General features: G+C 41.9%; 1 protein-coding gene across 1 annotated transcript in view; it reads left to right on the top strand.

The window, feature by feature from the left end:
* The first annotated feature begins 4,162 nt into the window (after positions 1 to 4,162).
* Positions 4,163 to 27,554, top strand: part of THEMIS (thymocyte selection associated) — a 56,541-nt gene continuing 33,149 nt past the window's right edge. Inside the window, exons 1-4 of the mRNA XM_033143750.1 lie at positions 4,163 to 4,314; positions 16,958 to 17,119; positions 19,952 to 20,410; positions 25,663 to 26,717. Coding sequence (XP_032999641.1) covers positions 4,224 to 4,314; positions 16,958 to 17,119; positions 19,952 to 20,410; positions 25,663 to 26,717 — 1,767 coding nt within the window. The 5' untranslated portion in view covers positions 4,163 to 4,223. The remainder of the gene's footprint in view (positions 4,315 to 16,957; positions 17,120 to 19,951; positions 20,411 to 25,662; positions 26,718 to 27,554) is intronic.

The raw sequence follows: 27,554 nt of genomic DNA, 5'->3' as shown, positions 1-27,554 counted from the left end.
AAAGCATGAGGAGAATGGAATTTTTTAACTGAAGATTGATGTACAGAACAGTTTGCTACAGATAGTAACCATAATAATTCATGAACACTGTGCAGAATCAGTAACTACAATCTTGATTTATGTATTACCCGTTATTCCCCATCATATTTTCATACTGGTTTTTGAAAAATTGAAGTTTTCAACCTATACAGAATTAAAATAAATGTTTTATTTTATGAAGTAACGTGAGGCAGAAAAAGCCCATCTCTATTAATATTAATCAAATATACACCAACAACAATTTTATTCAGTGTTAGTCAGGTCTTCCCACATGCAGCAGATTAAATAAGGAATGAGGTGGTAAGAGTTGTAGGGTGTATAACGGACTGCACCACTTCACACTCCAGGTAAAATATATATATTTAATGCTCCCCTATATTGAAACGCCTACCACTCTGGAAAACTAGTATGCAGGAAGAGGGTATACTAGTTACAACTCCTCTGTGTGCACTAATGTTGGAATTTGACCACTTATTTGCAGGGGGGTTAATTTTAGGTTGAGGTTGAAACCTAATTCATTATTTTTAGCAGTACCTCTCCAGCAGCATGCTTATTTATTTATTTTTAATGTATTTTTATTAAAGATTTTCTTGGTCTACAAAAGTATGCGCAATGTCTCTCTCTCTCTCTTTTCAAGTAACATTTTTTACAGATCAGTTTTGTTTGAGACATTAGGAAGAAAAGAGGGAGAGAGGTGGAGGGTGGAGAGGTGAGTGGGGGTAAGGTGGGGTGGTGATGTTTCTATTTTACTTAATGTATGTGGAGTTTTGTGTCAGCGTCGCTTGTGCAGGTCAGCAGCATGCTTATGAACACTCAGTTCACAGGATAACATTTTTGCAGGACTGCCTGTACAGCTGAGCCTTCGAAATCCTGCTACATGAAAGGTTCTGGGTACCTGGGATGCTACATTTACAGTGGCAAACGAACTATGTAAATGGCAATGCAGAATTTGAGAATATGATTCTAGGAGCAGTTCCTTCTAAACAATGGGGGTTGGGGAAAGAGAGGAGGTCCCAAATCTCTTCAGAGAAGCCTTCTGGTGCCTCATTATATCAAGAGAAAGGAATGTCTCCACATGTTAAGTGTGATCCATGCGGCTAGCAGCTCTTCTATTTAAAAGACACCACATCAGAATCAGCTCTTAGATATTGAGAAAGTTAAGGAAATAACAGAGCTGATTTCTCATACGCTATTGTAAAAGCACTCTGCTATCAGGAAACGTCAAGCTGTTTTCCTTTCCCATGTGTTGAGTTGATAGGCAAGCTGATAGGCAAAACTTCAAGAATAATTAGAGAAAGTGAACGCGCAGATTCCACTGGGAAGAACCATCTTGCACAAATGTATTTAAATGAATTCATTGTCCTTTCCTTTTAGCAGGGATTGTGTATAAATACTTTTCTGGGATTTCTTTCATGACACCCAAGAATCACTGTGGCCTCTTTAAAAATAAATTACAGCGTGCATCACCAGTCACCACAAGAGGATTGATCTGTAAAATTAATTCAAAAACAGCCTCCTGTGTGTGTCTCCAGCTGTCACAAATGCACTGAAGATATGCCAAACACATTTCAAAACACTTTTGTTGTAATTTGAAGATCTTGAGTAATTCTCTTCTCAAAGCAAACCTTTAATGGACCTGAAGTATTTCTACAAACTAATATATTCTTTCACCTTGTCCTTAATATTTGGTGCTGCCTATGACAAAATATATTTATTCTACCATAAATACTTTCACCCATTCATTAGGATTGCTTGAGGAGATGTTTTGGTTCGTGGAAAATAATCAGCATATTTGAAAATCATAACCAAAAAAACCCCTTAGGAATCATGAACATGCTATACCGGACTAGGTTATAAGACTGTCAGCTTCAATGCATGCTGCTTCAATGGAATCATCAGCCAAATCCTGTACACAACAGGAATTGAAAATAGCTTCCTTAGAGTAGTTTAAAAACCCAGGTGAAATATCTCTCTTCCCATCTTGAAAACTAAAGAGGTTTGTAACCTGAAGATCTTGAATAATTTCCCCCTCAAAGCAAACCTTTGAAACCTAAGCAAGAACAGCACAAAGCAAACCTTTTAAACGTAAGCAACAATGGAGAGCGCAAAATATGGTCTGAAGCTCAACATCAAAAAAACTAAGATCATGGCCACTTGTCCCATCACCTCCTCGCAAATAGAAGGGGAAGAAATGGAGACAGTGAGAGATTTTACTTTCTTGGGCTCAGGGGCGTCGCTAGGGGGGACGGTGGGGGCGGTACGCCCCAGGTGACAGGGGAGGGTGGGGGTGACAAGCAGCGGCCCCTCCCGCCACTCCCACGCGCCACCACTCCCTCCGTCACCCCGGGACGGAGCAAGAGCCGGAGCAACAGTGCACGGCCGAGCAAGCACCCCGTCCGTGCAGCGCTGCTGCTCCCGGGGTGACCGGCGGTGCGTGGGGAGTGGTGGGAGGGGCCGCCGCTTGTCACCCCCATGCGCCGCCGCTCGCTCCGTCGCCCCAGGAGCAGCAGTGCATGGTGTGTGCGGTGCTGCTGCTCCTGGGGCAACAGAGCGAACAGCAGCGCGTGGGGGTGACAAGTGGCAGCCCCTCCCGCCATTCCCACACGCTGCTTCTCCCTCCGTCACCCCGGGAGCAACAGCGCACAGCCGAGGGAGCACCCCGTCCATGCAGCGCTGCTGCTCCCAGGGTGACCGGCAATGTAGGGAGTGGCGGGAGGGACCGCCGCTTGTCACCCCCACGCGCCGCCACTCGCTCCATCGCCCCAGGAGCAGCAGCTGATCGCTGAAGAATTGATGCTTTTGAATTATGGTGCTGGAGGAGACTCTTGAGAGTCCCATGGACTGCAAAAAGATCAAAATTATCCATCCTTAAAGAAATCAGCCCGGAGTGCTCACTGGAAGGACAGATCCTGAAGTTGAGGCTCCAGTACTTTGGCCACCTCATGAGAAGAGAAGACTCCCTGGAAAAGACCCTGATGTTGGGAAAGATGGAGGGCACAAGGAGAAGGGGACGGCAGAGGATGAGATGGTTGGACTGTGTTCTTAAAGCAACTAACATGAGTTTGGCCAAACTGCAGGAGGCAGTGAAAGATAGGCATTCCTGGCATGTTCTGGTCCATGGGGTCACGAAGAGTCGGACACGACTGAACGACTGAACGACAACAACAAACAATGGACCTGAGCAAAATCAGTGGCCAACGAATTCCAATTACTTTCATATTAGCTTCTAAGAATCTGGGAATACTAACAAAATAACCTGCAAGTTGATATATTTGTGTTTCAGTTGCTATAAACCAGGGATTGCCAACCTGGCACCTGTGTGCACCATGGTGCACTTGAATGAGGTATTTGGTGCCCTGGGGATGGTTTAAATGTAGTTTGGTTCAAAGGACTGTGTTGAGGGCCTCATTGTCAGGTCTGGTCTACACAGGCAACAAAACGACATTCCAGAGGTCAAAGTGACCTTCCCCCATGTGCTGAAATGACAGGGTGGGTCACAAGGATGCACAAGCTAGGCCCTCTCATCAGCTGCGCCCTTTGAGTTCTCATCAACTGCCCATGGTGTGCACACAAACATTCCTTCTACTTTTGACTAGCCACTGCAGGTTATAGATGGCACCTTCCCTTTAAACTATCTCACTTCCTTTATGAATTCTGCAAAACAACAGCAGCAAAACAGTTTCATTTCATCTGTTCAAAGACAGTTTGTGGCTTCCTTAAAAAAAAAAAGAAAAAACAGTACTTTTTAATGTTCCAGAGGTTCAGTGTCAAACTATCAAAGGTTTAAGACAATATATTATTTTGTGTGTGCATCGTTGCACCTGCATTAAGTACCAAACCATATCCTAATTGGCAAGTTCTTTTGTCACTACCCTTTATCACTGACATAAACCCACTTGTATTTTGTATTTCCTGTAGCCCAAAATGGCACAAGCACAAACTAGTATATAGCCAGCTGCTGTGCATTTCTCTTAGCTTCCTATGACTGCCTTCCTTCCACCAACCCAACGTGAAGTCAGAGGAAGTGGTCTTCACTCTGAGAAAGCTCAAGAACCTCTCCCTTTCCACAGAAAGCTTGCTTCAGATTTTGCAGGCCTTTCTTTTTTATGTGCAAGAGGTAACAGAGAGCATCCTACCAGGTATTTCTGTTTAAATACAATTTTTTTCCAGCGGTTGCACAGACCATGGCCTCAAGCTTGAAGAATTTCATCCATTCCTTGGATCCAAACTCTCTCCCTCGGATTCTGCAAATCCAGTCTGGCTTTTATGACGAAGGTGAGGTTTGTTCTAAGAAAATATTTCTGGCTTGGTGTAAGTAGTGGAGACTATGGTTTTAGCTCTGTGTCTGGAATGTATTCGAACAGCTAGGAGCTGTAAGAGAATGACGTTCAGCCATCATTAGCAAGTTCGCTTATAGAACATACTAAAGACAGATATAGAGAAGCAGTTGCAGAGGAGGCTGACCCTGTGCTGTAAGAACATGGTAAATAAGAATCAAATATAATGCAGGGCAGGCTTTTGACGCACCCAATATTCATACATAAGCTATTAAGGTAGAGCAATCGAACCTTGGGGGCTCAGATGAGTGCAGATCTATTGCCACATCCCAAAGTATCTGGGCTCGTATCATGTGATTCTGTTTACAGGTTTGCTGTTGTAACTGACGAGCCTAAGGATTGGGTCCCATGAAGGATACACAGGGCTTTGGGTCCATTGGATATAAGGCTTCTGCCTCCCCCCCCCCCTGGAAAATCCTATTTCGTGGCTTTCCACATGCTAGGAAAAACTCGACCCTCCATCATTGCATATCAGGAGTGCTGTTCTCTACTGGTGGAGGTGGACAGAGAGAGACCTATGTGCCCTGCTTAACTACCCCACCCCCACCCCTAGCCATCAGCATTGGCTGGTGTGTGTGTGTTAGTATTGCATTCAAAGTATTCCATGAAATGAGACATTAATGTCATATCCACAACATACATTTAAAGCAGAATTGTACTACTTTAAAAGTCATGAAGAGAATCCTGGAAACTGTAGTTTGCTAATGGTGCTGACCTCACAACAGTACAGATTCCCTTACCCCTAATAATAATAATAATAATAATAATAATAATAATAATAATAATTTATTATTTCCCAGCCACTCTGGGTGGATTCCAACAAAGATTAAAATACATTAAAATGTCACACATTAAAAACTTCTCTAAATAGGGCTACCTTCAGACTACAGTGCCCAGGATTCTCCCCAGGAACTGTTAAAGTGCCATCATAGAGCTTGAGATATATGATGCAGATGATCCATTAGTCAGGCAATTCATTAAGGCCCAGATCTAAGAAAAGCAATGCACAAAAGAACTGGGAACCTCCTAAGGTGCTATGCATACAGTTCCCATGTCTGGATCTCTGCATTCAGTACTTGGAATGAAATGTATATCCTTCAAAAGATCATTGGCATCATTATGTTTTATAGCGCTGATTATTGGGGTGGGAGAGGTGTCTAACAATGATACTTTAGGTCAAGGTTGCTCACCCACAGTCTGAAGGCCATGCCTGCCCATCACAAGTGGTATTTTGTAGGCCCCTGAGACCCCAACCAAATTTGTCATTTTATGAAAATTGACAGCTCCCATGGGTCCCCTTCTGTGATGTCATGAAGCCAGATAAAAAGATGTGTTTCCTCCAAGACCCCACTAAATTCATCCCGTTTTTGCCATGCCCACTTTTACATGTTGCCTTCAAAGTGTTGACCATGGATCAAAAAAAGGTTAGCCACCCACAGTTTAGGCCAATCTTGGTTTTTCTATTTGACCTGTCTTATCTCTTCTTCTGCCTTCTCTTCTCTTTCCCTGTCCTATGGATCACTGCAAGGCTTCCCACCCACAGTGTAGCAGCCAAGTCACCCATCTCGCTCACTGCCCCATCTCCCTCTTTCATGCACAAATGACACACAAAATAGGAAGCAATTCTCAGAAGGGTGGCCTGGAGACTAATAATGGGTCTGCAGCAGGCCACATCAAATTGGTCGTGGGGAAGCAGCTATTCCACTTACATTATTGTTCCCTTCACTGTGTCTATGCTTTCACCCACACCATTTAAATAAGGGAGCCGTTGGACGGGAGAGAGGCGGCAACCTCTTTGGCATTAAATTTTCAGCAGTGCAACATTACTGTCATCTGTGTGCAGGTGTGCCTTGCTCTAACATTGCTTTTGGTGTTCTTTATTTATTATGGGGAAAACAATTGGAGAATGATTGCTCACCAACTGCGGTCCTTCTTATCTGTGCAAAGTTGGAGATCATTAAGACAAAAAGAATAGAGGCTATGGAACCAACAGTGCTTTTTGCATCACACTGAATACGCATATACGGCACTATTGCGAAGAAACTAACATCATACCCTGTTCATTCCATATTGTATTTTAGTACTCACCATCGCTGACCGTAATGTTTTACAAAATGCTCTACTTAGAATACCACAAAACCACATCAAAATAAAAGGAAGGCCCCAGAAACTATATTTTCTAATATTATTTCTCACTGTGCTATCTGGTACAAAGCCCATGTTTGCTTCAGTTACTATGAACACTGACCATAAAATATAGTGCTATGTTTTTTGTTTTTTAAAAAAATCTGTGGAAATATTGTCCTCTGTGCAGTGTTGATGTTTAGCAGGTGAACAACTGTTAGTCTCTATCAAGAAATCACCTTGTTTTCAAACACAGGTTAAAGCTTAATAGCATATGTTGAGGTTTATACAGTATTTTCATGTAAAGCATGAAGAGGCGGGGAAGCAAGAGATTCTCAAGAGAATCTTTTCCATGTATTCCACGCCACTACCATACCCTCCAATGCTTCTCTGATGAAAATAGGGACGTCCTATGGAAAAGTGGGATATTCCAGGGACAAATCAGAAACTGGGATGACTTCTGTAAATCTGGGACTGTCCCTGGAAAATAGAGACACTTGGAGGGTCTGCATGAGGTAATTTTAGACCATGGACTTGGTGATCTTATGAGTGTGGGGAGCTGTAGGCAACAATGTGCATTATTTCAGTTTTGAAACATACCAGTAACATTTCTTTCCCCTGTTCTACATTCTTCTATGATTTAAAATGGGGGAGCAGGCTTTAAAGTTTGTCAGATCTGCTTTGTTTTCTTCTACTAGAACCCTTAAGATCTGCCAACCAGATAACCAGGTGCAAAAAAAGACATACAGTTAGAAACAAAGAGCACACTTTCCGAGCCCCAGAATTTGTTTTCAGTGTTAGAACTGAGCTATGCTCACCATCCTTTAACAGATGCAAAACCCACTCTTGGTCTTCATTTCAGCAGCATAATATAGGCAACAAAACAAAGTCATTTTGCTATATCTGTTGTTAAACAATAAGGAGTCAGAAACCCTTGCCGATCTACTCTGCAAAGCACTCACACAACTTCTAGTAGATCCCAACCTTCATTCCGCCCACCCATAATACGAATGAGATGACACAGGAATGAGATGACCCAACAGACCTGGCCAAGAAACCTACTGCCCATTACTGCAGCCTGAGCTCCATTATATCTTTGTGGGAAAGAGAGAGGAGGAAGTAGGAGAAGCAACTATGAAAAGAGTCTTCTCAAATACAATAATCTGTTAGTTCCTTTCTAATCAGCAACTGAACAACGTATTTAACAATAAAAGAGTAAATATGATTAACATAAATTGAAACTCAGCTATATCTTCTCTTCTAGAATATTTTAGTAAATACTGACAGTCTAAGCACATAGTATGCTCATTGATTTTGTAGAGATTAGGGTACATGTTTCAGTATCTTTTCACTGAAGAAAGATGCCTTTTAAAAATATCAATATAAAAAATTTCCAGGGGGCAAGTAAATTTAATTTTCTGCTGGGTTAATTGAACCAGTGGCAGGGAAGCAAAAAACTGTAATCTTCCCCCAGAGAAATGTAGAGCTGTGCAGAGCCATATATTTAAATAATCCATATTACACATGCTTTGAACATGTAGGCACAGCATTGGTAAAAATGGATTATATAAGATTATCTAGTTCTTAAACTGGGCCTTAAACTTGGTCATCATGTAATTTCACATGAAAGAGGCAGTGGCTTGCCCAAAAAACCATATCTATCTATCTATCTATCTATCTATACAGACAGACAGACAGACAGACAGACATATACTTGCTAAGAAAATACAACAACAATATGAAGGTTTCCTAGGTGCATACACAGGGACAAAAAGCCAAAAAGCAGAGGCACATTTAGGGGCATGCGACTGGTTTAGTTGCACTGGGTGCAGAGCCTTGGAAACAACGCAGGGGACTTCACAACTATTATTTAGAATGGAGCACGAGAGGCATGGGGCACCAAATTTGAGACCCAAAGGTCTGTCACTGCAAACAGTCTGGATAAAAGTAATCCAGTTTTTTACTTTTCTAAAATCCAGGGAAAGGCACTATCTTTATTGGGCCAAACAAAGGGTCACAAAATACTGAAGAGGCTGCTGAACTCTTAATCAGGCTGGATGTCATTTTTTACATTATTATTATTATAGTGAAAACTGGTATACAAGAAGTGAAATAAATAATAAAAATGTCTGTGCAACAACCAGTACCCAAAAAAACCCCCAAGGAAACCTCAATTGCTTTCCACTATCAGATTCCAATTATTTAGGAAAAAAGTTTTCCCTTGGTTGTCTGTCAGGAAGGAAAAATCAGGACAGTTTCCTATCAAGACATAAAACAACTTCTGTTACAATTATGAATATTGCATAGATCCATATGCATGAAAAATACAAATGAGTATTAACAACATGTGGAATGCCTAATATGTTGTCAAGCTTGAACGTGAAAATAAGTGACAGAATGCTGATGGAGGTTTTAACCTTTTTTGTTGTTGTTTTCATGTAAAATGTTGTCATTTGCATCAAAATGCTTTTAGCATTTATGTAATATGGCCTGCTTTTCATTTGCTCTGCTCAGGGCTGCTTACAACAGTTTTAACAGAACAAAAATTAAACAATCAACAACAAAATTAAACAGCAGTAAGAAAAAAGTGGCAGGTAATAGGAAGTAAAACTAATCTAAAAACACACGCAAACACACACAGAGGAGCAGCCTCTGGGAAGAAAGAGAAAGATAATTATAAATATTGTTCAGGTTGATGGTGTCCATTGCAGGCAAATAATCAGACTCCAGACTATTGGAATGAAGACCAATAGGTACAAGAATAAAATGTGTGCTTAATAAAATAGAGAGCAAGGTTTATAATCCAGTTAGCGTGAAGATTAAAATTGTTCTAGTTCCAACTGAGTTCAAAAGACATGAATACAAATAATTAACTGGGCTGCAGAGAATGTTTAAAAGTTCCTCTTTCAGGTTATTAAAAATATTTTTGCTTAAAAAAGAAAAACCAAGGCCATTTTGAAATCAATTAAACATCCTGTTATGTCATCTAATGTTTTCTCAAGGGTCATAAAAACAGGCCACACGGTTTATTGAATTAAATGTTTACTTCTCTATGTGCCAAATAACTTTTCCAACAGAATAAAATAAACGGCAGATGTTTCCTCTATTTATTGCTTAGTTCAGTAACTGTTTTGTGGGGGGGAGGGGGTCGTAAAATATAATTGATAGAGTCTCAGTCCTGCGGTGGCAAACTTTGCATGGTTTCAAGAACGCATTGCTTTAAGAAAGGTGTTATCCCACAACAAAAGGTCACAAATCGCTGCAAAAGTCATAATACTGTCCCACATTCTGCTGATTCCTTATCTCACCTCGCCCACACCTCCCAGCTCCAAAATGACTAATGTTTTCTATGAGTCCTATAATGTTATCCCTTGACCCCACTCCTATGCATCTCTTGGTTTCCACCTGCCCTCTCATCCATCTGAAACTGAGCAACCTGAACAAGCTGCTTGTATAAATTAGACTAGTCAGACCTTTCTGGATCCATAACATAGGGCCTATCTTAACAAAGGGAGCATGCAGGCAAGGAGCAGAAGGGGGTTAATTCACTTATACAGTACATTACTTTAGGGTGGTGTTCAATATCAGCTAATTCTGAAGTTGAGAAGCAAGACAAACAAACAAAAAGGTGCTTCTTTTTCTAAAATAAAAAATAAAAAGCTTCTGAGGTGTCAACTTACTCTTTCCTGTAAAATGATGGCACTTACATCAAAGCTCTGTCACTGCATGCAAAGTTCAAACCCGCCAGATAAATGAGAAACAGCAGAAAGTGTCATAAACCCATCAGGGGAGAAATAAATCAAAAAAACAGCAGAAGTGATTTTTAAAGGATTTGCCTAGGATAGAAATAGCTTAAAGCTCTTGACATTTAAAGTATTACTATTGCATGTAGAGAGATAAATCTATGCCCCTTGCTTCTTCTAATGATTGGGTAGATATTTGCAAAACCTGTATGTCCTGAACAAAAAGCAGCCAGCTAACAGATTTGTACAGTACTAACCTTCGCAAAGGGAGCTCCCTCTGGGTATGTTTGTACATAGGCGGCTGAAGGTTCAGGTGATATGGCCTGTTTCAACCCGATCCATTCACTCACTGGGAAGATGGAGGCTGCAATCACGTAAGCTCCACTGAGCACAGGGGAACGATTTCCTAGAAAGAGAGGAAGGGACACAACTAGGAGTGGAGGAATGGCAAGGAACAAGCTGCAGAAGACACAGCAGCAGGTGTTGGCATTGGAAAGTAAATGCAACATACAGCAGCTGGGATTCATGAAGCCCCTGAGCCACGCAGGTGTCAAGGTTTCTGAGATTTTCCTTTTGTTTAAAGGGTCACTGTCCTTGAGCTGATGGGGGACAGGGATGTGGGGAGGGGAGTCCAAGCTGCACTGCTACCACCCACTCTGGTTCTGGGGACTTGGAGGAGGACCCCTGCAGCTCTAGCATTGCAGCAGTGAATACTTTATTAAGGGATAAAAGATGGGGCCCCTTTGCAGGATTTAGGAGCATCACTGGAAACCTCTGTTAACTACAAAACCCCCAAATTTTGGAGTGAATCAGATAAAGTTGGGGGTTGGATTGGTACCTGCGACCCCCAGTTTGAGTATCAGATGAGGGGCGCTACAAAATGTGGGGTGGGAGCACACTGGATGTAAACAGGAGAGTAAATCATCATTATGCAGCTGTAAACTGGATGGTAACTTTAGTTTTATTACACTAGTTTTGAGGAATTATATTTCTTCAGGGTACTATACATAGAGTTGAATTCAATGGAAGTTACTTCTGAGTTAGTATGTAGAATGCACTATGAGTGCTTAAAAAATAATCTATAGCTTTACTTAAAAGATCCCTGCATTACAAAAGTACATCTTCTCGAACTAAAAGGAGCATTAAATAAATGTATTAAAAAACCCATTGTTTTCACTTGTTTATATTTACCTCAATCATTCTGTCATAATGCAGTGATAGAAGGCACAACTTGTTTTCTCTCATGTAGTGTACAAACCATCTAAAATTTACAGTGTTATCTTTCAGTTAAAGTAAAATATTACTGGAAGACTTAATGACAGGGAAATCTCATAAAAAGAAACCACCATAATATTTCTCACTCCCACCCTGCACCCATTTAACATTTTAGAAGAATCAGAGGGAAAAGCTATTGAACTAACTGTTTGGTTGCTTTGATGTGATCACAGCAGTGGCTAATATGGATTTGTTTAAAAAAAAAAAATCAGGAAAGAGGTTGTAAAGGGATATAAATGCAGTTCTTATTGAACAAAGTAGCAATCTCAAAAAGGTGGATTCAAAGGCATCTAAGTTCTTTTATTCCAGCCTTCAGGGGCATTGTTTGATCCTAGTAAATAGACTGCATTATTCCAGTTTCCTCTAAGATGAGTATGCAACATCTTTCTTCAGCTGAAAGGAAGAATCAGTATTTCTGCTTAATTACCTTTATGTCTTTGATGGATTTCATGCTTTCTTTGTGCAGAAAAACACAGGAAATTTTGCATGATGACAATGAGGGATGCATTACATTTTTTTCTATGCATAGACTATGAAATATGGTGCATAGCATAATCTACTCCAGCAATGTGCTTTTGATTCTTACATGCATTGCAGAGACCCTAACATATTACTGGAAATGAGGGGTTATCTTAAAAGTCACTTGATCTCACTCCTTGTCAGCAATACTAGGGAAATTACTCAAATTACTTTGTTTCTTGACTGGAATGAATAGCTTGATCCAGGACATTCTGTACCACACTTGGGAAGATGGGCTACATTTCCATAAGTAATGTAATTTGTATTTACTTACCACACATGTGGTAATGTGCAATGTGTCAATTCTGCACTCAAGGCAGTTTAAAATGTAAAATAATGTCATACAGTCTAATAGACATTCCTGAATCGGCAGGATCACTGATGAGGCTCTGTAAACACACCTGCAGTATGTATGCATGTAGGATTTTTTTGCAGGTTATAAATAAACACATATATAGGGTGGAGTAACATGTGAGTGATAGACATAATGCAAAAGAGAAAAGGAGGTGAAAAGGCAAATAGGGAAATTCAGGTCCCAATTATTTCATAAATATGCATAAGGTGGGGGTGGTGTCAAAACCTCTGAATTTGCGAGGCTGACATACAAAATACAGTAGTAAGAGTCAAATCCTGATACAGCCTACCACTTTTGATCTGCCCCACCACCACTGGAATATGGCCTTAATAGCAGGGACGCAGGTGGCACTGTGATCTAAACCACTAAGCCAGTGGTGTCCAAACTTTTTTCAAAGAGGGCCAGACTTTCGACATGCCTGCACTAAGCCTTTTGGGCTTGCAGATCAGAAGGTCAGCGGTTCACATCCCTGTGATGGGGTGAGCTCCTGTTGCTCTGTCCCAACTCCTGCCAACCTAGCATTATGAAAGCACGCCAGTGCAAGTAGATAAATAGGTAAACAACATTTCTGTATGCTCTGGCTTCCGTCATGGTGTTCCGTTGTGCCAGAAGCAGTTTAGTCATGCTGGCCACATGACCCGGAAAGCTGTCTGTGGACAAACACCGGCTCCCATGGCCTGAAAGCGAGATGAGCGCTGCAACCCCATAGTCATCTTTGACTGGACTTAACCATCCAGGGGTCCTTTACCTTTACCTTTTTTTTTTTACCTATGGCCCCAATAAGGTTTTCCACAAGGGGAAGTGGCCATTTAGCTGAAAACTGTTCCCGCTCCATGGCATCGCCTTCCCCTCTTGTGCCTGCTGATTATTATGGGAGAAAGGAGTTAATGGGGACAGAGTGTGAACCTTTGTGACCTTAAAAGCAAAGGCTAAGGTGTAAACCCCACACAAATCCTGAGTGGAGTCCCTAAGGGTGGCACTTTGTATGCCTCTCTCTGGCAACTCCTGCAGCAAAGCTGGTGTCAAACGTATTGCTCTGCTTTCCTTTGGACCACATCAGCGATGCCAGGAGGGGGTTCTTGTTGTGTGGGTAGCTCAGAACCTCCATACACACTGCGTAGGCTTGTGCCCCAGGGAGGTCACTTTGGTGCTTCTAACATAGCAGTTTGACTTCACCCCTAGTAGCACACTCCATTCCCTCTTGAGACCAACAACATTCAGTTTCAATAAGTACCATTGCCCTTGACCCAGATTAGCTTCCCTCAAGTTGGAAACTTCTGCTTGCCTTGAAGAAGCGCTGTTTGCAAATCTCTTCACTTGTGGCAAAAGGTGTTATTTCCCTTCTAAGTCATTGCCTTCTAAGTCATTACCATGCCAGCAATTCGTAATTCAGGATTTCCTGATCGACTTTTGGGTGATTTGAAGTGCAGGTAGATTCCTGACTCCCTGTTGTTTAACAATGGCAATTGGGAGCTCAGGTCTGGCACTCAAAACAAATTCCAGCACTCTTTTGCAACTCACTGCTTCTGGTGACTCTCAGTAAGAAACAAAATAAATCTTGCAAGACTGAACTCTGCCCACTCTTTACTTTTCTAGGCATGTGCAAGTACCCACTGAAACCATGTGCCTCTTGCCAGTCCTCTCCCTACTTTCCACTCTTGAAATAGCTCAGAGAGATCTAAGTGTGTCTGCAAAGAACATTCCAGATTTTCCCTTGCATTCTAGGGAAAGTAGGCAGGGGAAAGAACTTCTGGGCAGGCTCAGTCCAGGTTGCTCCTGCCTTTCTGCTGCAGGTAACATAAAGGAAATTGGAATGTTGTGGACAGCAGTGGCTGTGTTTCCTAACATCGACCTGGAAGAGATAAAAATGGTCCATTTATATGAGTAGCTGCTAAATAGCTTTCTACCCACACATATGCCATGAGATGCATTGAGTATTACCTGCTACTAGCGATGAGTTGTTTTGACTCACTTTTCACATGCTTAAGGAAAGAAGGTTCATAACCCCAAACTCTGTACATTCTAGGATGTCAGGAAGCTTGTGTTTCTCAAACTATTTTGTTGTGTTGTTTTTTTAAAAAATAAAATAAAATAGGGTGCTTGTTACATTTTTCACACTGTCCTGGAAGTGTGTGTTGTGTACAATTTGGGAGGGGGGACATTAATTCAATTATTAACCCAAAGGGTATATTACAGAATGCAAGAGGAAACAGAAGTTCAGGGCTCAGTCTCTTGTTCTGCCTTCCCTCATTTCCTCCCTCTGCAGCACAGCACAAGTGCAGTTAATTACAGGGTCCTTGAAAGGGGGATTCAACTCTCCTTCTTACCAATTAGCCTTGATGTGAAGGTCTGCAAGGGACTTCCCTGCTGCACCCTGTGTTTCTCACCTGCTTAGAGGCAGAATCTGCAAGGGACTTCCCTGCTGCACCCTGTGTTTCTCACCTGCTTAGAGGCAGAATTGGGGCACCAGTCAACAGGGCGTGCCAGCAAGCAAGAAGCTTCTCTTCTCTGGTCTGAGAAAGCAGAAAAGCAGAAAAGAAACAGCTGAGACTTGATAAAGCTGTTGACCTGGAGACTTAACAACTCCTTACAACAGACTTCCTCATCCTCAGCCCTCCAGATGTTTTTGGCCTACAACTTCCATGATCCCTAGCTAGCAGGACCAGTGATCAGGGATGATGGGAATTGTAGTCTCAAAACATCTGGAGGGTAGGTTGAGGAAGCCTGCCTTACAACTTGGGAGGAGGGAAGGAACCTAAGAGGAGGGCAATTGGCTGGAGCCCTGGCTGAGCATCAGATGAAAAGTGATGCTTAACTGCACACCTGGCTGAGAAACTTTCCCAGAAGCCTGTCATATTGCATCTTCTGAGAATCAGCTTATTTAGATGCTGCAGATGATTAACGGACAAGAATATTTATTCAGTTCATTGATACCACTTGTCACAGAGCATACCATTCCAAAATGTTTTCCAGCCGGCAAAGTGGCATGGACAAGGATTGTCTATGTTGAATGGCACACAGAATCATAGAATTGTGGAGCTGGAAGGGACCCAAGGGTCATCTAGCCCAACCCCCTGCAATGCAGGAATCACAATTAAAGAATTTTAGGCAGATGGCAATCCAACCCCTGCTTAAAAACCTCCAGTGAAGGAGAATCCACCAGCTTTGGAGGTAGCCTGTTCATGACTGATCAGGCCTTGACAAATACTGTGAGATCATTCAGCACAGCAGAGTACAAGGCAACAGAAACAGAATAACAGGATGTAGCTTCTGAGATGCAAGACAAAATTCCCTTTGATGAGGAGGAGTGCTTATAACACATATCACAAGTGATAAAAACCACTGCTGCAGACAATGGCTTAGGGGGCGTGTCACTCACCCCCACCTCCACCTGCCTACCACCATTTTTTACTTACTCCAATCAGCACTTATCTCTTTAGCAGCAGTTAGAGATTGATTCCCTGTTGAAGGTTACTGTGTTGTTATGTGTGGATGCATCTGTTTTTGCTTCACTTCTATCTTACTGGGTCAATAGTTCTTAAGCCATAAGGGAGGAACCCTGGTTTCCCAGGTCCTACCGTAGTCCTGCTTGCAGGCTTTATTGTGCATCTGCTTTGCCACTGTGGGAACACGATGGTGGACAAGATGGGCCTGTGGCTTGATCTAGCAGGGCTCTTCTTACACCATAGAACTGAGATTAAAAAAACCAGAAATCAAGTAGACTTGAGGAAAACATGCAGCACTTTGGCTAAAAATATTTGGTTCCTGCATCCATGATGAAGAGAAGAAAAGAAATGGACTGGAAGCAGGTTGTATGAATACATAGTTCCGATTCTGAACTAGACGCTAGCTACACTGAAGAAAATATGTCAGAGAAGCTTGCACATTCCCTCCTCTGAGGTCCACCTCACACTTTCAGAACTAAGAAGATGGACTACTAGCAAGTTTCAAAATGTTGTTTCTGTTCTAACTTACCTTGATATTCATGGGTACTTCTAGGTGCCCTATTGATTGCACATTCATCCTAATTTGTTTGCCAGGAGATTGGATGATGTGGTGTTCAAGCAAGTGTTAGCCCACACTTTCCAGTATATTTTCCTGCCACTTTCCTTATCACAAAAAGTTAGATCTTTGAACATAGTAACAAGAAACATTATGGAATTACGTATTTATTTGATTACTTTTATCAGAACGTAAGTAATGGAACTTTCTGCTAATCTTCCATTTTTTTTCTCAAGGCTTTGTATGCTGACTTGATTGTTGCTTATTAGGAACTGATCTTTCTTATTGTTGTTTTACATTTGAAAATCAATAAAATACATTTAAAAAACAAAAGTAACATCTTTTGAAGTAGGAGGTTTGCTGCACAGGACCTCACACTCTTCTATAATGGCACAGCATGAAATTGCTGTTATGTGATTTAACCCCACCCAAAAGGGGAGATGGGCTGCAAGGTGTAAACCAAACTACAAGGAATCTAGGAGGGGAATAGTAACCAAGAATGCTTGTAAACTGCTATGAAGAATCCATAAAACATTTGTGTTTGTCTTTATGTTCTCCTTTAGGTTCGATTTATGAAAAGTGTGGGCATGAATGCTGCTTGTCAACTGGAGATGTGATTAAAGTTGTTGGATTAAAAGTTAAGAAAGTCCTGGCAAGCAACTGTGAAAGTGAAGATGATGCTAGCTTCTGCTCCACTACAGTTGAGCTACCTTTAAATTTTCCAGGTACAGTTTGAATATTTTCTGGTTAGATAAGGAAATCAAAAAAGTAAATAAAACAGAATTAGACACTTCTGTAGTACTTATTTCAGTAAGTTTCATTTGCAACGTGCTTGAGGCTATAATGAAGGCACTTCAGTTAGTGGTACTTTCTACTCAATCGTATATCAGAGACGGACAAAATGTGCACAATTATGTCTCTTAAGTAAAAGAAAAACACTAAAGCAAAACAAGTTTGTATAATAGATCATTTCATGACCTATACAGTTAAATGTCCCACATCATAAAATAAACAATAAACTTGATTAACACCCTTTGTTTCATTTAATGTTGTCCAAAATTATCCTTTACAAATAGGGGAAACCATGTGCTATTTCTTTTTTCATGCATGATGCATGAAGTGCTGTACACCAAAATAATAAAAATCACAAAATGTAAATGCAACAAAAACAAAATGTTAAACCAATAACCCAACCATAACTGTACACAAATGGTGGATTACAAAAACAAATAAACTCATTATAATTTCAACAGTATACTGATTGAACTGCATGCTAAGCAAAATATGAGGTTGGCATTAAAATCACCTACATCATCTGCCTTTCTCTGCCTCTATGAGATGTGTAATGCAATAAAATACAAGTCATTATCACATTGCCAATTTTTCTTCTCGCTATGTGTGTAGTCCAGAGTAGCTTCTGTACCATTTGTAACACAGAGAGAGGAGAAGACAAGAAATGGGTGCATTCAGTGTCAGCTTCTCTGCAACATGCAACTCCAGTTAGAGATGCTTCAAAAGAGATGTTATGGTGCAGCTGAGTCATAAGTTATAGTTTAATTGCAAAGCTAAATTAAATCCCACTGCTATGTTCTCTAAACTTCCCCCCGAATCTTCCTCTAAGAGAAAACCACTCTACCCAAATGTACATATGTACTGAACATTTTCTTTCTGTTATAGCTCTAACAAAACAATCCCAATGGGTATGATTAACATGGAAATAAAGATGCCCTTTAGGTACTGCAGTTGCAGAAGCTGCTATATCTAGTAATATTTCAATGTTGCAATTACAGCTGAACAACCAGGTGGGTCTACTGCCTAAGCACAGAATTCATGCTAGTAGTTTGGCTATCCATCATTTTCTTCTCCCCACTTTTTTTTTACTTCTGTATTAGATCTGATCATGCAAATTAATATAGTGTCCATTAAAAGGATAATTAATATGAATCATAGGCCATAATCTGCCAGTATTGTTCCATGCTCCCAAAAGCTATAGCTTGTATTCTTCATATCACTAAGCAAATTGTTCCAACAGCACAAGGATTTCTATTTTTGCGGATAGAACTTTATCCCCATCTCTCCCCCCCCCCAATGCACCCCTGAAATTTATTCTACGGTTTCACCAAACCCTCTGCAGCAGGGCGTGTGCAGAGGGGGAGAGTCTTCTTGTGCTAACACACAATTATTTTCTTGAATCCCAAGGCTAGTTCCTCTTTTCCTTCTAACAATAAGAGTAAACTGGCTCAGCCCTCTTCTGAGCCATTGCTGCAATCAGAGTACCCATAACCCACCAAACACTTGTCACTCACCTTTGCCTCCCATCAAAGTGCTTCCCTTTCCGCAGGCCATCAAACACTTCCCATCAAACAAGGGAAGGGGGGGGAGAAGAACTCTTTAGCACCCAAGAAAACAACTGAAGATATATATGTGACGAATTTATGTATAAGCTAAACATAAAAATAAAAGTGGGTGGCACTGTGGTCTAAACCACAGAGCCTAGGGCTTGCCGATCAGAAGGTCGGCAGTTCAAATCCCCGCAACGGGGTGAGCTCCCGTTGCTCGGTCCCTGCTCCTGCCAACCTAGCAGTTTGAAAGCACGTCAAAGAGCAAGTAGATAAATAGGTACCGCTCCGGCGGGAAAGTAAACAGCGTTTCTGTGCACTGCTCTGGTACGCCAGAAGCGGCTTAGTCATCCTGGCCACATGACCCGGAAGTTGTACACTGGCTCCCTTGGTCAATAAAGCGAGATGAGCGCTGCAACCCCAGAATCATCCGCGACTGGACCTAATGGTCAGGGGTCCCTTTACCTTTACCTCAAACAAGCTATAGCTTAGGGCCCCAATCTCTTGGGGGGGGGCCCAAAAATGTAAAGGGGAAAAGAACTGGATCTACATTTCCAAAATATAAGATAAAAAACAAATAGAATAAAACATGCAGCAACAGTAGCAAATGGCTTCAGATACCTATAAGGTCCCTAAATTACCATATAGCATATATTCAACACAAAAAACAGCAACAATTTGTTGCTGACAAAGGACAGCTGGGCATATAAAAGGCCCCATTACCTTCAGTAGCTTAGGGTCTCATCAAACCTAAATCCGGCCCTGGAGATGAAAGATTACCAGTATATACTTACACAAACATAGATTGCTGCTAGATACAATTTAAAAACACACACACATGAAAACATGCTACAATCCACTTTTCCCCCCTTAGCACAAATTATTCACACAGAGAGAAGTAGACACACCACACACACAAATGACATACATAAGAAGAGAAATAATACAGACGGCTTTTTGAAAGGTAGTTATCATTTTTAAAATGTCATTTCCCTGGTTTTATACAAACATCCTGAGTTCAGATGATACCTATGATTATGTTAGCAATTTGAACTGCAAACATTTTACGAGCTTATTATTTTATGAATTTGTTTTCATCCCCAAACCAATGTCTTGGGTACCTATGGAAATTATAACTACAAATGTTAAGTATTGGATACTTTTTTATGTCTGCAACATTTCAAGGCACCTTTCTTGAATAAAAATGTTCCTTTGAAGGTCTTTGCAGAATAGTGGCTGATAAAACACCATATGTTAGCGTTGAAGAAATTGTGAAAAAAGTTTTGATTGGATCAACACAACTGCAACATCCCTGCTTCTATTGCTCTAAGGATATAAAAGTAGAAAACCTGACCATCAAATGGGGTGAGAAGATCATATTCAACTCTGTGGAAGTCAGCAATGGGATATTGACTGTACACTGTGGATTAATGAGGGATGGCCAACTCCATGCCTTTCTATTGCCAATTTCACAAGAAGGTGATTTCTATGAATGGGAAGATGACCAGACTTATACCCTGAAAGAGATTGCCAAATGGAAAATCCCAAAGAGCAGAAGTCGGAGTGTGACATTTACTCATATCTGCAAAGCTAGGAACCCCACCAGCTTGCTTCCTGTGGATTTTGATGGCTGCATTGTTCTGACACCAATATATGAAGTACAAGCAGTGATGAAATGTAAGTTAATTACTATCTTAGTCAACTATCTCTGCCTGATTAACACCATACTGTAGGCTACTCAAAAGTGAAACTAAAAGATTTACAGATCAGTTTCAAATGTTGTTTCAAAGAATCCTGAGAACTGTAGGGGGCTGGAAATTGTAGCTCTGGAAATTTTAGCTTTGTAGGGAGCAAACCACAGTTCCCAGGAAATGTGCCTTAAAGCTATGGTGTGTATACAGCTTCTGGTACTGTCGATATCAGAATTTACTGTGTGTTTGCAGCTGTTTGCATCCTCATTTAATTTGCGTGGACCATTCAAAGTTACCTTCAAAGAGCACCAATCTTGATGCTTCTGCCCTGAAAATACCTGATATTGGGATAGTCCAATAACTTGGGGGAAATTAGGCTGCAAATTCTTCACTCAAGGTCTCAGACAATTTGTTTTGGTGTTTTTAGGTGGGTGGATCAATCATTACTTCCTGCTACTTCTCTTAAAGTGCTTTTGCTTCTTTTCTGGCTATGCTCTTATTTCCGGCACACTCCTGAATGGAAGAGCATAACCCTCAGATTTGCACAAAACCAGAAAACTGCACAAGTAAACTACATTTTAAAATTCAGCACCACGTAAAAAGTTTGTACTGAGAATTTACAATTGCTTTCATTTATTTTCCAGGCATGTTCTTAACTATTTCAGGTGTGCTCCTGAATGGAGGAGCTTAGCCTTATATATCTTTTGATTCCTTGAATTTGCACAAAACTGGAAAACTGCAAAAGTGTGTGCTGAGAATGAAAAACTAGATGTCAGGAAGAAGAGTTCTAACCTAGTCTTCCTCCTGATAGACCTAAAACAATTTGAATAAATGACGATTATACGTATGGCTTACTTTGATCCATTGTTCATTTTTGAGGGGAAGCAGTGATGTGGATATCCCTCCCACCTTCTTTTCCTTAACCCAATGGGGACAAGTCCTTTTTGAACATGTAACAAAGGTCTATTTTTATTTTTAAAAAATTAAATGTCTGAAGTAGATATAAGTAAGGTCTTTTTTAAAAAATTCACAGGAGTTCTATGGATCTTTTAAAGTGACTTTCTTATGCTCTCAGAAAAGCTTCTCTCCTTGGTGCTCATTCTTTTATAGCTTTTCTGTTCCCTCTGTGTAGCTTTCCCCCACCCTCCTTTGCCCTTTTCTATTCTTAAATGTTTGACCATGAGCTTTGGTGCTAGAGTTTTCTTTTAGATATTTTCTTATAGACAAATTCATGGAGCCTGTCAATGGCTACCTTCACTGTCAGAGGCATTGTGCCTCTGGATACCAATTGCTGGGAGTCACAGGTAGGTAGAATGATATTGTGCTCATATCTGGCTTGCAGGTTCCCTGCAAGTACCTGGTCAGCCACTGAAAGAACAGGATGCTGGAACAGATGGGTCACTACTCTGGTCCAGAAGGCTGTTCTTATGTATTGGTGGGGATCATAAGAGCCACAATTCTCAAATTAATATGGAAACATAGAGGGTGGCTGTGGAGTTGTAAATAAAGGTGCACAAGGAAGAAAAGGGAGAACCTATGATGTGCAGAAAATATATAGGAAAACTTGTTCCTGTATCATTCCTGAAAGGTGCTGTCATGTAGTAATACATTCAGGCTTAATAACTGCTGTGTGCCTCACTTGCTTCCTTTTAGGCACCAAGTTCAGGTGACATTAAACCATGTGGCTATTGATCCATAATGTGAAGGACATCCTGACATCATGCTATTAGACATTTTCCATTCCATGCTGCAGGCTTCACTGTCCTGCTCCACATATAATACTAAGTAAATTCCTGCATTGCTGCAATGCAGGATGACCCTTGGGGTACCTTCCAACTCTATGATTCTATGAAACATATGGACTCCTAGAGGGGAGGCCATGAGCTCTTTGCTACTCCCCACTCATCAGTCATTCTGCTGCTGTGCTCTGATAAGCCAAGCCAAGCCATGTTTTGGCTTTGCATATTACCTAAACCGGGGCTCATGGTTTTGCGCTGGCCAGGCTTGGGCGGGACGGGCTAGCCAGCCCCATCTCATTCATTGGGGCTGGTGGCGCGGTGCGCCAGAGTGCCGGCCCCCCAGGGGCGCCTCCGCGAGCCTGCCGGCATACCGGGCGCCTACCGGGCACCCCCTCCCCAACCCGCCCCCACGGGCAGGTGGGCGGGCGGGTGCTCGCGCGCCGGCGGCACACCGCTGCCACCCATGCTGCTCCCGGGCGGGCTGCGAGCCAGCCGCCCAGCCCTGTCTTCGAGCACAGCGAGCGGGGGGAAGCCGTGCGGCCCCACGGGTGGCCGGGTGCTTGGGCCGCCTGCACTCTCCCCCGGACACCCCGGATGCATGGGGGCGCCAGAAGGATCGCTGCGCCACGGCGGCAGGTGTGCCTGAGATGGCCCTGGGGCTAGCAGCAGCTTCTCTGCTAAAGCTTTGGCAGGGGGCGGGCGGCTACAGCGGAGAAACTGCTGCTTTGGCGGGGGGGCACCAGAAGGTGGTTCGCCTAGGGCGCAAGAAGCCCTAGCGCCGGTCCTGCATGAGTTGTAACCAATGTTAAACCATGGTAGAGCCCTACCATTAGACAGAGTGAGGTAGCTGCCTCAGGTGGCAGATGCTGGAGGACTGTGAGTGGCAATGAAGTGTTGGAGGACAGAGCTGTGAGTGCCACATGGCCTTGTATTCCCTGAGCTCGACTGTTCAGGTCCTGCTTGCTGGAATCCCCAACTCATCTGGTTGGGCACTGTGAGAACAGGATACAGTGGTACCCTGCGTTACGTATGTGATCCGTTCCGGATTGCACCATGTAACCCAGGCGTACGTAACGCGAACGAACAAAAAAAACCCCAAAAACGGAAGTTTGCAGGGTTTTGCACTTCTGCGCACTCATGCGTCATGCGTGCTCCATGGAGGACTTCCGGATTGCGGAGGTACATAACTCGAATGTACGGAACACAGAGCATACGCAACACAAGGTATGACTGGCCTGGACTAGATGGGCCATTGGCCTCATCCAGCAGGCTTTTCTTATGTTCTTACTGCTGTTCTCAGATGTGGTGGAAAACACTGTCCCATCCCATGTGTTGAAGTAAGATCCAGCTGTCTGTCTGGTTGGCTTTTAAATGTGTAATGTGGTGGTGGGGATGCCTCAGGCAACAAAAGGTCTCTGACTTGCATTCATTCTGACGTAGAACAGCTCCCATAAATTATGTCTTTCTGAATTAGGAAATCAGGCAAAGGAACCAAGACATTTACAGAACAGCAATATTCAGTTTGCCTACAACGCAGTCTAGGCCATGGTGACAGAAGAGGTCAACAGGAAAGAGGCAGACACACACATCCAGAGAGTTTCAAGAGGGGAAGGAAGTGGGTTTTTGAAAGATACAGTACTGGTTTGCTTCACAGAGCCCAAAGGTTTATAAATATGCAATTCTGGTTTTAGATCAAGGTTTTTATTCAGCTTTTCACCAAAATTGAGTAGCAGGGCCTAGGCCTTAAATTTAAGTTTCACCTATTTGTCAGATACAATAATATTGTTTCACAGCCCTGTGTCCTAACATACGCTTCGCTAGCTTTCCTATTTCCAATAATATCCATGTGTTTCACTGTGCATTCAACATAGAAATTGCAGAGAATATTTTCTAAACAACTTCTACAATGTGCTGTTTAGGAGCAACTCACTTTCATGTGATAGCGATTTGCTTTCTGAACTGTGAAAAATGAATTCCCACATCTTCTTTGAAATACTATATATACGCGTGACATGGCTGTATCTAACATGGCACACATTCTGTAAATAAAACAGCTGCTGTTAAGAGGGACTAATCAATTCTTAGCTGATATCCAGAGCAGCAATGCTACTTCTTCACATCAACCCAAGTGCAAAGCTTACAGAAAATGTGGATTTGCAATAACCATGCCAATCTTGTAAGCCTCAGCAATGTTGCTTAGAGTGGGCTCACTAACTCAAAGCTCAAACTAAATCAGAGCTGAGAGAAGGGCTCCTCCAATTTCCCACCTGGCACAGAGTCCCCTCTCTCTGGCTTTTCTAATGGCTCATTACCTTTCCTTTGTCTTTGGTAAATGGCTGGTTTCCCAGGTGATTTCCGGAATACAGGAAGCTAGTTCGGCCTGTATTTTAACACTTTGCTAAATCTACTGTCTAGCAACCAATTTTAACATTCCAAGCATTGGTTAAGTTCTAACACCTATCAGACCTAGTGGCTCTTGCCCCCCAAACCCATGAGACCCTGGGTGACCCTGGCTGCTGGAGCCTGCTTAAAGACTGCCCCCCCCATCTTGAGCAGTTTATCTCACCCAATTCAGCAGAAGCCTGCTTCTCTTCTGGCTGCTCCTCTGCACACATGCTCTCAGCTTTTCCTGCATGTTCTCACACACCTCCAGTTCTTCCTGCTGCTACCCTTTTTCTGGCACCTCCACAGGCACTGATTCAGCAGGCACCAAACTTCAGTTCCTCCTGCTCTCCCTCTCCCACAGCAGAGTGGCAAAATCAGTCAGAAGCTCCTTAGTTCTAGGCAGCCCATCCTTCTCTGATGTGTCATCTTGTCCCTTGCCTTCAACTACTGACTGCATCCCTTTGCAGTCTAAGCCCCTGAGCTGCCAGTCCACACTCTGAATCACTTTGGCCACCCAGTGCCAGATTATTAAACAGGCAGCGTAGGCACCAGCCTTTTAGGGGCTCCACGACAACAGATCAAAATAAAATTGATTTGATCTTGAAAGAAAATTACAGTCAAGCTTTCTTAGTTCAATGTTATCCCACTAGAACACATGCACAAGCCCAACCCCCACCCCGAGATTTCGACTGCCTAGGATTTAATCTGCCACAGGGTTTAATCTGGCACTTTCATATGGGTGCATAGGAGCCAACTCCTAGGGGTCCCTTCTGCCCCCCTAAAATACTTGAAGGTACCCCAAAGTTGATGGGCATTGTCATTCAAAGGGAGGGTACTGTGTCATGTGATTATGCAGGGTGGTGTACCAGCCCCCCAATATTGTATTCAAGTTGGCACCCCTGTATTTGTGCCTCAAGGCTGGGCTCCTGGGTCATTCTTAACCCCGTAGCATTATATATATAAAGTTTTGAGCTGAAATCATTAAAGGGATTATACAGTTAATACACTGAGAGCCTCCTGAAACTACTAATGTATATGTAGAATAAATTTGTATTTTTACATAGTAGACCTTTGCACAACAATATCAGTTAACCCAAATTTTATCTCTTTTCAGTTCAAAAAGAGACTGTTTACTTCCTTTCGGATTTAGATGTTGAAGTCAAAGACGTCACTGACTGTTACAATATTCACAGTTTCCTTCAGCCATTGTCCATGGAAGATATTTTGGAAAGGACGTGCAATGAATTTCCTATCGTTGTTGCGGTAATTGAAGGCTCTGCCAGAAATAAGCAATCATATAATTTTTTGTGTCCTGGTAGAGAAATAGTCATTTACAAAAAGTCCCAGGCAACACGAATCTTAGCATCTGAGATCAAAGGTGATTCCTATAAAAGGCACTTTTTAATTCCCACCAGCTATAAAGGGAAGTTCAAAAGAAGACCACGGGAGTTTCCAACTGCCTATGACCTAGAAATAGCAAGGAGTGTCAAGGAGAAGCTTCATGTTGTAGCTACCAAAGCTTTTGAGTCACCTTATGAAGGGCTGTCTTCTGTTTCTATTGGAAACCAATTTTTAATTCCACAGTGCCAACTAAGTGAAGTTGTTGCTCCAGGGAAGAAGGAAGTAGAGAATGCTTTGGCCTGTGAACAAATTCTATCACCAAACGAAACCCACAAGAGTATACTTCTTCCAATGTGCATGGAAGGGGGCTTTGTTGAACTTGTCCATGACAAGAAACAGTATGAACTTCTGGAGCTTTGCAAATATTTCCGTTTTCCATTTAAAGTCAAAGTCTCCTTAAGGGATCTTTCCATCCAAGAGGACATTTTGGCTGGTATACCATGTCTGCAGCTTGAAGAAAAAATAACAGATTCATACTTGTTAATCAGCACTTTCAACAACCCCACAGAAATCTGGGAAGCTCCTGTGCATCGTTTAAATATGTCCTTCCAGTTGCTGAGCAAACATGCAGAAGATATTGTGTGTTTCCCAACAAAGTCTATTGTGGAAGAGATTACAGAAGAACAGTATTACATGATGAGAAAATATGAAAATCAAGCCACAAACCCACCTCCCAGACCTCCTAAAACCCATAAAGTCGAAGAGTCCAAGGCATATTTTCTCACTGTACCGACCCAAAGTGCTTGCAGTACACCAGGACCTAGAAAGGTAAGAAGAATGTTGTGTCTTTTATACATCCATAGCTAGATATTGGGCATAAAACAGTAACCCAGTTCCCATTCTAATAATAATAATAATAATAATAATAATAATAATAATATAATTTAATTTAATTAATTTTATTATTTATACCCCGTCCATCTGGCTGGATTTCCCCAGCCACCCTGGGTGACTTACAGTATTACGTGGTACATCCAACCCTTTCCTGTCTCTTCAAATTGAAAATGGTTTTTGAAGCCTTAAGCAGAGACCTTTTCCAGTTCTGCTACCCAAAATTCTTTTACCTCGAAACGTAAATCAAAAGACTGAAATTGTGCTCTGCTACTGAGCTGTAGCGCTTCTCAAAGGGCCTTGCCAGCTTTTGCCAACCTGGTACCCTCCAGATGTTTTGGACTAGCTCTCATCAACCGTAGCTAGTGTGACTGTTCTATATGTGACCATCAATCCCAAACATCTGGATGATACCAGGTTGGTGAAGAATGGTTTATGCCCTTGACTACCTGTAAGTGTAAAAAAAGAAAAGAAAAAAGTGGTGATAAAGGAATTAAGTCTATGTAATTATATTTAGTGAGAAAACATTTTACATACTGGATATGTTATGGTAAGAGTGTATTTGCATCACATGGCTAAAGATTTAAAAGGATATATTAAATCTGGTAAAACTGGAGTTTCAGATTTGCATGGATAAAAAATTTAAAATATTATTGGGAGTATTAAAATGGGCAACTCAGCCCTGGATTATAAACTGTTTTTCCCCTATAATTGCACAAAATGTTCTTTACAATTTATGGCTTGTTTTGATTACTGTGTGTTTGAAAACTAACT

The sequence above is a fragment of the Lacerta agilis genome, chromosome 3, assembly GCF_009819535.1.
Source record: "Lacerta agilis isolate rLacAgi1 chromosome 3, rLacAgi1.pri, whole genome shotgun sequence".
In the NCBI taxonomy this organism is placed as follows: Eukaryota; Metazoa; Chordata; class Lepidosauria; order Squamata; family Lacertidae; genus Lacerta; species Lacerta agilis.
Note: the sequence above shows the minus strand (reverse complement) of the source record. Positions and strands in the feature narration are given on the sequence as shown.